This window comes from Anguilla anguilla, chromosome 4 (assembly GCF_013347855.1).
Source record: "Anguilla anguilla isolate fAngAng1 chromosome 4, fAngAng1.pri, whole genome shotgun sequence".
Lineage (NCBI taxonomy): Eukaryota > Metazoa > Chordata > Actinopteri > Anguilliformes > Anguillidae > Anguilla > Anguilla anguilla.
Genome location: NC_049204.1, coordinates 37,518,939 through 37,534,028, shown reverse-complemented (window position 1 = coordinate 37,534,028; position 15,090 = coordinate 37,518,939). Strand labels below are relative to the sequence as shown.

Genomic DNA, 15,090 nt, shown 5'->3' with positions numbered 1-15,090 from the left:
TATTGGGCATACATATACACAGGAATATATTTGAACGAAACCAAAGAAAAGGCTTTAGAAAAACTTTATTCATGCTTCACATTATTTGTAATATTCACACAGCGGCCTGTTTGAGGCCAGGAAAAAAGTGGGAAAGCTGAGCTTTATTTAGAAAGATAGTAAATGCATTAAGAAAAGTCATCTATAGCTGTACAATCAGTTCTATTGCAAAAGCAAACTTTATATTACAGTTTCATTGAAAATACAGTTCAGTTTTAAATAATTCAATAGAGTAATTAAAATATTACACATTCATTCTATCTTTATCTTGTCTGGACAACCATTAACATCTAGTAACTAAAAGACAAAAGGATTATTATAATTTACTGGTTTAAACCGGTAAAGTGCAAAAAAACAGATTGGAATCTGTACATCTTCTTTGGTCCACCACAATTGACATTTCCACAGACATTTGTTTGATCAATATCGCTTTGGAAACTGTACCAAAAATCTAGGAAGGAAACTGAGTTTTAGACATACAGATCTGGCATCTGACGTTTCAGGACTGAAATAACTGCGTACCACAGTATGGGGTGGCCATGTATATCATACATACATTTTGGCTTAGAGTCCAGTGCATTTCATTTGGAAGTCGCTTCAGTTGTGCTGCTTGGGTCTGATCTTCTTGGACTTATTAGTCACCATTTCAGTCTACCTGCTTCCATGAAACCGTTTGGAAAGGGTTCCAAGTGGATCCTGCTTTGTACTTACAAGACTTTGTCTTGTTAGCATTTCTTTGTTGTCAGCTTAAACATCAGTGGTGCAATGTCATGAGGAAATGAAAATGTGAATAGACTGTTTAAATTAAGCTACATACGCTGAGAAAAAGATTCCCAGAGGAGACTTGCCACAGCTATTGTAAAAAAAAAAGTTGAACATACACATCACTTAGAATAAATCCCTTTAGCAGCTACTGGGAATACAAACCCAAGCCTGTATTACAGTTTAATTATACGCTCTATGACAGACCACTCACCCTACATCTCTTATTTGCAAATAAAATGCATTTATATCAAAGCAGCCTGGAATTTAACTGCAGATCTATTGTACTTTGGCAGCTATTTCTTCTACCATTTCTTTCTATGGTACATGGTTTTAATAGCTACCTGTTACTAAGGGTTGCGTTGGTTGCGTTCTGTGAGTAGAATCTTAATGCGCTTTGAACCTAATGGTGTAATACATGATATCTGCATACCATTTCACAGATTCAGTTTACACCTCAAACTAAAAGACAAGTGAACAGAAGCAAAAATTGTACTACAATCAAACCGTAAACAAAAATATTCATCCATACACAACCATTTCCTATACTTCATAAGTTAATACTACTCGTGTACTGCCACTGCTGACAGCAATTATATAAAAACATTTCATGATCAAAGTTGCCATTTCGTACATTCACATTTCTTTTTTGAATGATTTAACCATTTATAGCATCAGCAAATGCTAGGAAGCATTTTTTTTTTTACTAACAGTGGCATCATTATTGTGCAAAAGCGAGTTGTAGACACACAAAAATGCAAAAACAAAACTATGGACTGCAAGTGCCCTCATCGTAGTATTTGGTCTTTCACCACAAGGGACAATCAGCCATCAGTTTATTTTCCTGGAACAAAAAGACATGTCATGATTAGGGCTTAGCAAACATTGACTTTCAGTGATGGAATAAGATTCAAAATTGTGTTGTTCCAAGTTCCTAGTTCTGCCCACATGTCAGTCCAGACAATCAGTGGCTGGCTTGTGAAATAGCATGGACGATTAGTCCATGGCAATATTAATAATAAACCCTCCCCCCACCCCAATGATTGTATTCCGTACTACATGTCTGCCCCTTGATTTGCTTCACAATTGCCTACATGGCACTATGTATGATTGAGTTTGACAGCCGTCCTCTAGAGAGTGTATCGGGTTTTGACTAACAAACAATGCTCATTATAGAAATTGAAGTAGCTTATTTTTCAGCAGGTGCACTTATTTCCCATTTCCTAAACACCACAGCCACTTTAGCCCCCCAAGAATCCACCTGTAGCCCCTAGGTACAGGTACCTTCTCCTTCTCTGTAGGCAGATGCGTATCAGCCACTGCACCACAAAGGGCCAGACCATGGCAAAGACCACAGTGCCAGGGGAGATGTCAAAAGGCCACCACGATGGCTTCTGGAAGAACATCAAAATTTACAGCTAATACAAAACTAATACATCTAACACAGCTAGACATTCACTGTAGCTTCCAATGCAATTAAGGAGCATTCATTTTTTCAGTTTTCAAGATTTTGCATGTCAGCAGGGAACAACGCAAATTAGCTTGTGGCTAAACTGTGTGCAATGCTGGGTCAGGTCAGCTGGCAGGTCACAGATATTTGCAGTTGTACACTGTTCTAGATAGAAAAAAGAGCAAATAAAAACATACAGACAGCTCATGTATCTGTATCTGTACTCCGCTTGTGTTGACAGATACAAAGGTTAGTTGCTGTCTTTTACTGACTGTACAAACCCGAAATGGAAAACATCTACCTGAGAGGAGGGAGAATTTTCAGCGATTCCAGGGTAAGGGTGACCATACCTTAATTGCCTTACTCGCAGGGGGTGATGGGTAATATGGTTGCAGAGTTAATGACCTTGCCTGGAGGTGAAGTAAAAACAAACAAAATGAACACTCACAGAGGTGATAATGCAAAAGGATAAAAAAGGTTAAAAGGATAGGCCAACTTTCTGGGAAATTTTCTTTTTGGCTTACCCATAGTTAGATGATACCAATACCAATTTCATCCCTACGCGTCCAAACATATTAGACAATATCTACAGGCTGCGTGCTAACTGTGCTAGCATCTTCCATGTTTATAATGAGTAAAAATAAAAACAGAAAAAAGTTGGACGATCCCTTGAAGGATTAATACAATATTTATAATAAAGTGCCAATTCATTATTATTTCAATGAAAGCTTTGGGGACTGAAGCTCATCTTACAACAAGCAATTTGAGAGTAACATACACAGATTTTGTTCTGTTCATCTGTGCTTTGACTCGATACAAAATGCACACAGTTGGGCTTATGTACAACAATTTTAAACAGAATTGCAAATGTCTTGCAGATTGTCTTGGTGGGTGATGTGCCAAAGTGATTATAGGGTAGATTTTCTGCAAGTGACACAAGCTGTGATGTCTTAAAGTTTTAAATTGCTTTGCGCACATGGGCATCATGGTATTTCAAGCAGATTGCCTTCAGAACACTATCAAGAACAGGCTCTGCCCCACCCGTCTCCCGCCCCATCCAGGATCTGCTCCGCCCCCATTCCCCACCATCCGGACTCTGCTCCGCCCGCCTTCCACACCATCCAGGCCCCACCCCCTGACCTGCGAGGCAGTAAGGGCCTCCAGGGTTTGCAGCCTCTGCAGCACGCTCTGCATGTCCTCCTGCAGCCGTGCCAGCGCCGTGACAATCTGCTCATTTAGGCTGCTGCTGGAGCCGCCCTCTGACCCCCGGCGCTCCCCATCTCCTGCGCTGCCCAGCAGCACCCCCTGGGCCCTCGATCCCAGCGCTGGGTACCTGGAGCCTGGCCACAGAGGGGTGAAAGGTGAGATCAACTTGCAAGGCCTTACTTTCCCACCAGGTGGACACATTGAAAACTGCCCTTTACTGTTACTTGGCTGAACAAGAAAGAATAAAAAGCTCTGGTGTACCCCGCCCTCCACTGGCCGAGGACCCATGAGGTCTGTCTGCATTTGTTCTGTCTCTCCGAGGAGCGTTCCTGCGGGACTCCCCATCCTCTCCTCCAAGCTGAACTCCTCCCGGACCACCCTGCGGATCGTCCGTCTCTCCGAGCCCCCTCCCTCTCTGAACCCGACGCTTAGCGCGGTGGTCGACGCGGACCCCCGCGTCCGTATCCAGGGAGTGGTTGCTGAGCACCTCAGAACCCTGGGAGAAAAAAGCAAGCGGTGAAAAACTGGAGGAAGGAGTATGCTGATTAGATTTAGCCCTGGAAAACCCCGTATATAACGTCCTCTTCAAGCTTAGTAACAGTACGGCACTGGCCACCCAACTCCACAGCACTCTTTCTCACACTAAGCTCTACGATGTGCTTGAGCTGCACGTGCATTTTAAATCTGTGCGGGAATCGTACCTCCTCCGTACCAAACTGGTCCACAGAGTCACAGTACACCTCGCTGTCAGAATCGCTGGCCAGGTGATGCAGGCTGGACACCTCCTCGTTGTGATCTAAGGGGAAGTGATGAAGCATGACATGCAGAGGCAGACCAATAGCATGCGGGAACAGGGGTGCGCAATCATCGTTCGAAGTAAGTCAAATACTTGAATTATTAATGTATTGTGTAGAATACTCTACCCCAATAACATTTAAAATGACTGATAATGGTTAAAATACCTTTAGTTCTGCATAACTTGTATGACTCACACATTTTTATTTTCCACCTTTTCATTATTACATAAAAATATATTTTCATAAGCCCCAAATATTATGAGAATTATAAGTAAGAAATCATAACATAATTTGATTCTTCTACTCCTAAACTGCTTCATAAATCAAGTATGATGAAATTCATCAAATTCATTCACTAAATCACCTATTTTTATTTTTTATTTTGATTGTTATATTTAATAAATTGTACAAAAACAATGAGGATTGTAAAGTAGGATACAAACAGATTCTTAGAAATAGGCAAGCTCACTTGATCACGATTAAATATTTTTTCAGTTTTATAGTCTTTTAAGGTCCGAACTTCTGATGATGTTTGACTACAAATGTACAGGAGCCACCTCTGAATTTCATGAATAATGTAATTTCAAGAGAATTCCAGTAAATATTTCATAATTAAAGACTCATCTAGGTTTAGAGACAGTAAGAGAAATACTAAATATTAAATGTTGAGGAAGTTGAATTCTAGCAGCAGTAATTTTGTTCACCTGTGGAAAATAAGATTTCTCAATTGTATGGAAGGAGAAGCCTCCCGAAACTTCAGATAAGCATCTGCAACGAGGTAAGTCTGAATACCTGGTTACAGAATATGTTACTGAATTGGGTCCTACAAAATGGACCCAATTTAATCTGTAGCCATAAATGAACACTGAATGGAAAACAGTAAATGTAAAAAATGGCAAATCCTATTTACCACTGAGATGGCCGTTGAGTTCAGTGGTCTCCAGAGTATGTGTAGTGTCCACTAGCTCCCCATGGGGCTGTTCGCCGTTGAGGGCTGACTTAGAGCCGTGATTGCCATTGGTCAGGGGTGAGCCTCTGTGCTCCATGTTGCCATTTGTCAAGGGGAGCTCAGGCTTTCCTGCCAAGCCTTCCGTCTTCAGCTTCAAGGCTGGAAGTTCTTTTCCTTGGAAGACATTCAAATAAAACACAAAACAGCAAATATTATGACAAAGAATTGTTATTTGAATTCAAAAAAAGGAAAATCTGAAATGTTTCCCCCATATTCTCTCCATGTTAGCTGGAAAAACAGTAGATGTTGTTCTTTAAGGGCACCTTTCTCTATCTGTTCCTCCTCTTCCTCTTCCTGTTCCTCATCTTCTTCATCTTCATCCTCCACTTCCTCTTCCTCGTTCATGAATGTGTTGCTTTCTAGTTCGGGTCTTTTGCAGCTGCTCTTCAAAGTGCCATTCTGAGTCATTGTCCTAATGATGCTTTTAGTCATACTTTTTGAAGAGGCTGTCAGCATACCTCCAAATCCTGGGGACATCAAAAAAAAAAAAAAAAAAATCAACAATTTTTCCTAAAAATCCCATAACCTATGCCTATAAATGGATACAGGCATGTGTTTTGTTTTATATACCTGGGGTGTTTAAATCTGGTTTATTTCTAGTAAATGGAGAGCAGGCAGGATTACATCATATTCTCTACAACTGCTACCAAGGATAAGTGTGGTGCAATCAACCCTTTTCTCCATTTACTGGAAAGAGTCTATCTGCTATTACTGTGTGTCAATCTGAACATGCAAAATTTGTGCAGAAGCTTATTTATGCCTATGGCTTCACAAAGTTTAGCAGCAACTGCTCGTGTTGCTTGAGCCAGCTGGACTACTATCCCACAACTAACCCCGCTGATCTGTACAGAACATGGATGCATTAATCTACAGTGTTGTTCCTAACCAGCAACACATTGAACACACAAGCTACAGAAAGGCTAAAGGGAACGTTTGGACCAGGAGACATACTCAGCCACCAACATCACTAGGAGCACTACACAGTCACAGACTTGCCTTCAAGTGACCTAGCAAATCTTTCCAACCGGGCTGAGCATAAAACAAAAGCAAAACCAGCATGTTAAAGAGCTGATATTATGCCAAAAGGGACACGTTTTCCCTTTGGGGATAACGTGCAGTGCACACACATCTCTCCCAATTGCCGTCTATAGCAGAAAGCAGTGAAGATCAAAATCATTACCTAAAAACATTACACTAAAAAAAGACCTTTTCTGTTTATTTTACAAGTACATTTTTCATGGCCTGGACTACTTCAAGTAGTTTGACCATATACATTCATTAGTGACAGTTCATGAACCATATTTTGTTGGCATTATTGATTTCCCTATTAAACACTGTTAGTCAATTTGAAATATCTTTAAAGTGAATCATTATTTACACAGAAAGAACAGAAGCATGTGGTTAGGAGGGTGATCAATGCACATTTCTTACGTTCACACATGCATACATACATACATGCATGCATGACTTGGAAACACTGGTTTGATGTCATTCGTTCAGAAGTGCAGAGATACGCAATGGCTATACGCTGGACTCTGTCTCCTCCCCCAGTGAACCTCAGAGCGGTGACGTTTTGAGGCGTACCTGCAGACAGGTCAGAAACCTTGCTGATTTTCTTACTCTCATCCACCATTTCGTAGAAGGGCCCCAGAACCTGCAGCAGCCTCTCCACCTCGTCCGTCACCGGCATGCTCTCCAGAATCTGCACGTTTGGAACAACAAAGCTAACTTTGGACGTACCTTGCAGCGTCAAGCACTTCTGCATCTTCATCACTGCAGTAAATCAACCGACACCTTGATGATTTCACAATAATAAAAAAAGAAAGATCATTTACCAGCTTCACTTCATCAACGTAGGCGATCATGGCTTCCTCCTTTGGCATGTCTCCTAAGTCGTTCCATGCTTCCCTACACATGAAGCACAACACAGAAATGTAAGGCCTGCCATCTCAGCCTGGACATTTTTTTTCCCCACCTTCTCGGAATCAATGCCTCAACTGAGGAAAAAACAGAATGGTCTGAGAGAGGGAGGAAGCATTAGCTACAGTTGTGCATAATATGGACTGGGGTGGAGACATGGGTAGGCAGGGTTGGGCGTTGCCCAACCTAATCTCCGTCTTGCCCATCCAATCACAGAATGAACATCTTGAACAGTGCGCATTGCAACAGTCCTGCATGGGTTCTCCACAGCAAAACGTGTCTGATGCTAGACATGTTAATTACTGAAAAATGCTATTTGTGTATGGAATCTGCTTTATAAACACTTCAACAAAGATATCAGCTTCATGGTTTCTCACCTTTTAAAACTTTATAATAGCCTTCGAGCATGTCAAACGTATGTAGAGAATGTATTGCAAACATTAGTAACCCATTAATGTCTATTGCAAATGTTTTGATACACTTGTAAAGCTAGTTGAGCGTTTCTTTACATTCTACTTTTTAGTCATTAGTCACAAAGGGTTTCGGGTTTTTTTGATTATCCATGAAATCATCTCTAGAAACATAGGTTAGGAATGTCAGATCTTTATGATTTGTTTTACACACAGAGTCCACTCTTATTGTTAAGGTGCAAAAAGCAACATGATTACTTTTGCATATAGTAAGGAAAAGTGCACAGGTATGCACATACATCTCAACCATTTATATAGAATTCCCATGGCATTTTTGACAGAAAGTGATTTATTTCTGTTTTAAATTCTTTGCACTGAAAAATATCTCTTGCCCTCTCTCTCTCTCTCACACACACACACATCATTTCTGTAACCTATAAGGACAAATTATAATATTCATAATATAATGTTGAGAACATATTTACTTTATGTATAAATAAAAAATAAAGCATTAAGCACAAAGGTTGTGCATCTGAAATGCTAATGTTCTAAACTACACTGTATTTAAATTGCAGTTGAAAAATTGACATACACACAATTAAGTAATGCTGAACAATTCATCATTTGATGAAAACCCCTTATCCATGACTGCAGTCTCTTCTCTCCCATTGCCCTTACACACTCCTGCACCTACATTCTGAGACAGTTGTTTGTCAAGAAGTGTCTGGCTCTACTCTGTAGTTTCTCCCACACATCTCCCTTTTGTGTGTGTGTGAGAGAGTGTGGGTCTGTGTGAGAGAGAGATAATCTGGATCCATTCTGTGTATGTGTGTGTGTGTAGGTGTGTATCACAAGTATGAAAATGTCAGAACTGAAGTTATCCTGAAATGATCATAAATTCAGATGGAAAGCCATGGAATCAGTCAGGAATCCAAAGAAATGCATCAAAACTAATAATGGATTATGAATGTGGAGCGACTATTATAATTTATACCAGGAGGTTAGATCCAAATGCAGTGATTTTTACTTGTGGATATATCTGGACTCTCAGTATACCAAAGGAAATTAACCTGCTATCTCCAGGACATCCATGTGTATTTTCACAAGAAACAATAAAATGAGTAGTCCCTTGTGCCTAACACCAAAAAATTGTATGATACAGAAATGGCTATATCTTAAAAACTATGTGTTATACAAGGATAGGTATCACTGGACTCAGAACAAGCTGCATTTCAATAATATTTGGTTTCTTCCATATGAATATGAATTCATATGGATTTTGCAAAAACGTGAAATTTAACTACCAATAAGGCATGATATAACTGAATGTTTTCATAACATTTACTTTGTATACTTACATGCCTTTAGGATACTCATACAAAATTTCTAATTTACAGACCAAACAGAATGGTCATTTTTGTTAACATACTATTTTTAAGGCTTTAGTCAAATATGGGTTGATTAAATTATTTGACTGTGCATGTTGTTGTCCAATGTCAAGTGTCTATTTTGCATTGTTTCTTAAAGTGAAAGCACCAGATCATTTTCATGTTATAAGTAAGTGGAAGTAAGGTGGGTTAGGGTGTCTTGAGTGATCTCAGGTCTAAAATACACCACGGCTGAATCCTTTTGATTTAGAAAATTGCTTATAGATAAGAAATAGGTAGAAATACAGTGATTTATTTTTTTTGTTATCATTCCCACATTGTAGCAGTTTTGGGGATTATGCGTTTTTTGTCATTTTGGCATTGTAGATTGGGGGGACACTGACCGTACATTGCCCTCTGTAGCTTGTGAGAGTCAATGTGGTAACCAGCAAATTTTATTTATTAGGCAACTAGTATGGTGCAGTGGTGCAGTTTTCAGCACTAGTTAGCAAACTCCTGGGAAATCTGTAAAAAAAAAAAAGTAATGATGTATATTTTACCGCTGATTTTATCCTGTTTGTTCACAACCCCGAACCTGAACTGTTGATCTCCCGTCCGCAACCCTTCCTGCCAATGTCAGGAGATGGCAGATACATTACTCAACCAATTCACCGGACGCCTGCTCTCTATGTTTCCCACAATGCAGATATACAATGTCAGAGGATAACGAGGTCAGCATATTCACGGTTTGTGCGTCCGAAGATGCGTGGTCTGACAAGGAGTGACCACTAGAGACCAACGGAACTAGTCGGCTGACCCCTATCATTCCCCAGCAGCAATGGTGTGACCGGGACTTCGAACACACAGTCACAGGGCTCACGCTTTTTGCTTCGGAATGAGCGTCTTTACAGCGTCACCCACCCAGAGGCCCTAAACTCTGCAAATTAATAGCGTAGCCTATGCATTGCATTAATTCATACTACAATGTGAGCCGCGGCCGAGTCAAACCCTGCCTGTTTTCTGCGCTTTTTGGTCCGATGCGTTGTGCGGTGTAGGCCTTAGCAAGCCATAGGCCTAGCTAGTTGGGATGTTGTTTGTTTCGGTGACTATCTGATTACACTTGTTTACCTTGACCTACGTTCCCAATAGCCTAACTTGTACAACCTAACAGTGTCTACTGTAAATAATGAATTATTTACATTATTAATTATTCCTCACCGCTCCATGATTGCTACCACCACCCAACCAGTCACAAATTTTTCTTAGCTATTCTAAGGATATTGTTGAATACATTTGCATAAATTGAAAATATTTTTGAGTTCAAGATTTAGTCTTATGTTTCTCTGTGTTAAAGTTACAACCTCTTAGAAACAAGTCATTGGTCTGTCCGTTCTTTGATTTTTGTTGTCTGCCCACAGCAATGCTGAAATCGAAATTGATGCGTGAAGTGTGCTCATTATCTATGAAAAGGAAACCCAAATGATGTTTCAGAATGCCCACCCTGTAAATGCATTTTAAAACATGCACCTGATAAAGACAGTTCTCAAACTGTCCAAATTTTTGATGGAAACCAGCGAGCAACACTGAGGCCCACATACTCAGTGGCCTCTTGCTGTATACTGTCCTGGTTGTGGAGATATCAATATGTTCCCTTGTGTAACATTTGGCCATGCCAGTAGGAATCAAAGGTGAAAGTTACACACTGCCTGTATCTTATTACTGTCCAAACATTAACAGCACATGGTGCTGCTCTTAGGTGAGGATTACTCTGCAGTGAGCTCAGAGGTGGGTGAAAAGGCATCCCATTCCCATTCCTGTGTGTGTGTGTGTGTATTAAAAACAATAATAAATTAAATGAATGTAGAGTCTGTAAATTACTCTCGGGTTTTGAAAAAATATAGATTAAAACCTGGAATAAATACAAATACATGCACTGCATACAAATACATCTCCCTGAGGTTTCAGATTCTAAGATATTCAGAACATGTCTGTAACATTATTATTATTATTATTATTATTATTATTATTAATAATAATAACTATATGTTCTATTACATGAAGGTAAACCATTTGTAAATATAAATTACAGATATTGACTCTGCAGTGATTATGTCTCAGGACAATTTCACAGTTATAAAATAACAAAATATTTAAAAGAAAACATTTCTAGACTGCATTTCAAAACCACTTGGATGATTTCATATTTTAAAGTTTATATGAGTTTTATTAGTAGTTCTGTGTAAATGTCAATCTTTCACCTGCTTTTCTATGCAGTATACAAGAGTCTATTTTCTTCCAGAAAAGTGAATTTTACTCTCTAGAGCACAGACAACCATGCATGTTCTTTCACCTGCTGATGTTCTCCAAATTGAGTTCAAAGCATTGTTTACAAGAATATTTTTCAGCCAATCCCTCCCCTCTCTCCTGTAGCTGGTTTATCTTGTTTATCTTGTATAATGACTGTATAATGATTTTCAAAACATTTGCAAAGCTAAAACAACTGAAAATGAAGACTGTTGACGCGTGCTTCTGCTACTCAAATCTTTTCTGCGTAGCCTGCATTTAGTAGTCAATATATGACAACAAAAATGGCATCAACTCTATTCTGTAGGCTGCTTGCAATGTATGCAGCAAAATTTAAGCCACATATGTAATGTCTCCACTACATACCCAGTTCAAAAACTCGCCACTTTTGCATAGTCACATTTTAAGGCTGATTTTGTCACCAGATATTTGACAAAGCTTGGGAAGCAATAGCTCTTTATAGCAGTAATCGCCCTGGATACCACTGATTTGGTAGGAACATTCATTTGGAGGTTGCAACCAGCGATGATCTCAGTTCTCAGTACCACCAGAAAAAATGACATTAATGCAACTGTATGTCCCACTTTTAAGTAATGCTAAATAGTATAGGTGATATTCATTTCATTTTAAGAAAGTTTTCGTTCACATAATTTGGTTTATTGATCTAGAACCCTCCTTGGTATTTATGAATTTAATTTCCGAATTTCATAACATTTTGTAAAGCCATGCATCCCTATTCCTTACCATTTGACTTTACCTACAGGGTCCCAGAATCCAGGCTTTGGGATGTCACAGGGTCCTTGTGTGGCTTGATTATAGTAACTGTAGAATTTGAGCATCATTTCATCGGAAGGCTGAACAGAACCTGCGAAGAACAAATAAAGAAGATGGCTAGGCCAATACATATTTTTTCTTTTTAAAGGTTTTTCGCAAAATCACTGTTTTCGAGGAAGCATAAAAATACAGTCGATTTGATTATCAATAAGAAATTGGAAATTAATCCTTCCAGCGCGTGTTTTAGCTGACAAATAAACTATGCGAACGACTCTCATCACTACTCTGCTCACACATGTAAAATAGGCACACATTTTCATTTCAGTTGGAAAAAAGTACCTATGCATTAAACTATAAACTACACCACTTCACAAGCTCTGTCCAGTGTAACTTCACAATCCCTGGATTAGGCAAATCCAATGAATAAAAGTTAACAATAATTTAATATTAATACTCACCATTTGGAGGCAAACTCTGAATGACTTCTACTGCAGCATCAAACCTTAGCTCATGGATCGGTTTGTTGTCATCCGCCATCATGACACAAAATACCCAGGGTGCCAGCAAATCCTAAAACCTATGGATTACAAATATGCATCAAACGCTTAAACTCGACAGGTAACCTATCTAGCTGTCTTCGCCTGGCCTTGCAGCGATGTGAATGCCATGCGTCGTCCATAACCGGGTTATTAGAAAAGGCAGATGGTCATCTCAAAGTTTCCAAAAGCTTTAAATGTTGCACATTAACTGACACCCGGACACAAATAAATGTGTCAATGACAACAAATATGTCGTTCACTGTCGTTACGGGAATTGCTAGCAAGTGAGCAACATTAGCGAGCTTCTTGGAGAGTACCGACACAAAATTAAAACAGATTTAGAGAAAAGCGCCTACGATTTATCGCAGTTGCCAGTTGCACTTTAGCATCAAATAATCTATACCTGGGGTTTATTCTGCGACCACTTCGGTTAATCCCAAACAGACGCCATACAGTTCTTGTGTGCACTGGATGCTTGGGAACTGTGGTTCTTTTTCAATGCACAGAGTTTTCTACTGTAGGTGTTGTCAAGCGAAAGCTTCACTACAATACCCACAATGCAAAGGTTTTATCCGGTATTGGTGGGAGCTGTAGTGCTAAATAACCAGGTTTTAATTTTGCACTATAACGACCTTGAATTATAGTTTCCAAAGTGTACAACTGGAAACCCTTTCTTCCCGTCTATGCCCATGACAGTATAAAATCCGTCGCAGGTGTCATCAATTTGTTGAGCTACATTGACTTAGTTATTTGCATAACGTTGATGCATTCGATTAGATGAGAAATCGGTCGGCCTACGTGGAAAGTCGAAGAAGTGAAAACTACGGGTCCCAGAATGCACGTTTCTAGATTGCAATGTTTTTATTCCGTCGTTCAGTTTTTTTGTATGTAGCTGGTGAAAGGTCGCTGTGGTGAAATCGAGGCCAGGAATCCCACAATACTAGGCGAAGGAGCTCCTTTTCGGGGCTGAGCTTGTGGTTTTAATCAAAGGGAAGGCGAAGAAGCGATGCAGAGACATGTAAGATGGCAGAGTTACAAATGTTGTTAGAAGAGGAAATTCCAGCCGGCAAAAGAGCCCTGGTAGAGAGCTACCAGAACCTCACGAGGGTTGCGGACTATTGTGAAAGCAATTATGTTCAGGTAAGATTGAAGAAATTATAGATCTAAATGAAAGATCAACGATTTCATGGGATTTATTTGCCGAGGTACTGTGAGGAAACACAGGAAATGTGGAGCGGTGTAGCTCTTTGGTATCAAGCGGCGATCTGGATATTGAGACGAGTTATACAATAACGTTAATGTATCGCGTCATTGTTTACTGAACATGGGCAACTTTGTATCAGCAATCGTGTATTTTCATATTTCGTGATGAATACATTTGTTTCGATGTAGCCTACCCATTCATTGGAATTATATTTCCGCGACAGGTTTAGTCTGTATCCAGAGGGTGTGTCTAATATCAAGTCGAGTCACATTTTCGACCTTTTCTGTGTTAAAAGCATCCTCTCTTCCCATTACGCTAAACAAACATTGATTGCAAGTCAATTTTCTGTTTGTATCGGTTGCTTGTATGTATGTTAATACTTTGAAGTTTGTTTGGTGGACGTTAGCCTTATCTTAATTCGGAAGCTTCCATGGTGACACCAAATGCTTGCTTGCTTTCAACGAGGCGATATCTGGTCTTGAACCGTTTGCCAGAACTATTCGCTTTCTTGCTCCGACTTTTCGCAAGCTTCTTTAAGTTAATGGTATTGTAACTTGGTGTATTTTGTACTGGCTTACGTTAGCATCTTACATGTATCCTACCACTACCCAACGGCGCATCGTCGTATCTTTGGCCACTAACTAAACCTGATCGTCACGACCTAACATGAGGTGGTGTTCTTAGCTGGGTCATATGAACTTCCGAATGTCTGCTAATTTTTTTTTTTTTCTACGAAAGGTTGGAGCAATGGGAAATGCTATATGGCACTGTAGCTATGCGATCACGTATAATAGGTTACTACCATTATTAGTTGAAGTTTCGTTTTCTCACATGCCAATTTTAATAGTTTAATGTTTCAGCATATCCCAATGATGTATATTCGTGTATTCTGCTACAATTTGATATGTATGTAGTTTGTTCTGTTAAAACTGCATAGATTGACCTAATAAGTACTAATAAAAAGGTCAGGTAGGGTCTATAAATGTATTTTATATGGTTTGTCCACTGCTGCCAGATTGGCGTACTTGCTCTTATAGTTACACTTGGAGCGATTGTCTTGCTGTTTTTGAATTAATGACATGTCAAAAACTGACTGGTTATTAACATGCTTAAAACCGTTCTTAACTTAAACTCATATTTTTATGTCCCGTGGAGCAGATATTGTCTATCTGTAATTTTATATGAGAACAACTCAATGTGTGTTGCTATAGATTCTGATTTACAAAAATATGGGCGTTGTACTGCTTTGAATTAAATTTTTCTTTTTCTTTTTTTTTTGCAAAAGTTGCGTTATGGTGTAGATAACAAA

At 39.4% G+C, this 15,090-nt stretch overlaps 2 protein-coding genes across 15 annotated transcripts in view; one reads left to right on the top strand and one right to left on the bottom strand.

The window, feature by feature from the left end:
* Positions 1-47: 47 nt before the first annotated feature.
* acbd5a (acyl-CoA binding domain containing 5a) lies at positions 48-13,109 on the bottom strand. Of its 2 annotated transcripts, XM_035415515.1 has the most exons (13): positions 12,981-13,109; positions 12,497-12,615; positions 12,009-12,129; positions 7,099-7,171; positions 6,848-6,965; positions 5,527-5,730; positions 5,165-5,377; positions 4,159-4,253; positions 3,719-3,953; positions 3,392-3,591; positions 2,602-2,661; positions 2,086-2,195; positions 48-1,645 (listed from the first exon to the last, which is right to left on the bottom strand). In XM_035415515.1, exons 2-13 carry the CDS (start codon positions 12,576-12,578, stop codon positions 1,633-1,635), a joined length of 1,524 nt encoding a protein of 507 aa, XP_035271406.1. In that variant the 5' UTR covers positions 12,579-12,615; positions 12,981-13,109; the 3' UTR covers positions 48-1,632. The 2 variants fall into 2 exon arrangements, with proteins under 2 accessions (XP_035271406.1, XP_035271407.1); XM_035415516.1 differs by lacking the exon at positions 12,981-13,109 and having other exon boundaries at positions 12,497-12,974.
* A 335-nt stretch (positions 13,110-13,444) lies between these two features.
* LOC118226150 (abl interactor 1-like) overlaps positions 13,445-15,090 on the top strand; it is a 52,705-nt gene continuing 51,059 nt past the window's right edge. For 4 of the 13 annotated variants that reach the window (XM_035415522.1, XM_035415530.1, XM_035415523.1 and 1 more), the window contains exon 1: positions 13,448-13,717. In XM_035415522.1, coding sequence (XP_035271413.1) covers positions 13,601-13,717 — 117 coding nt within the window. In that variant the 5' untranslated portion in view covers positions 13,448-13,600. Of the gene's footprint in view, positions 13,718-15,090 lie in introns of all 13 variants that reach the window. The other 9 variants (XM_035415521.1, XM_035415525.1, XM_035415517.1 and 6 more) reach the window with 6 other exon arrangements.

What these genes read in the sequence shown, in the direction of transcription:
- acbd5a (XM_035415515.1), bottom strand. Translation starts at nt 12,578, where the DNA reads ATGATGGCGGATGACAACAAACCGATCCATGAGCTAAGGTTTGATGCT. An exon ending in CCTGTAGGTAAAGTCAAATG is followed by an intron (nt 7,172 to 12,008) that starts GTAAGGAATAGG and finishes CTTCATGTGTAG; the next exon opens with GGAAGCATGGAACGACTTAG. An exon ending in ACGTTGATGAAGTGAAGCTG is followed by an intron (nt 6,966 to 7,098) that starts GTAAATGATCTT and finishes CCAAACGTGCAG; the next exon opens with ATTCTGGAGAGCATGCCGGT.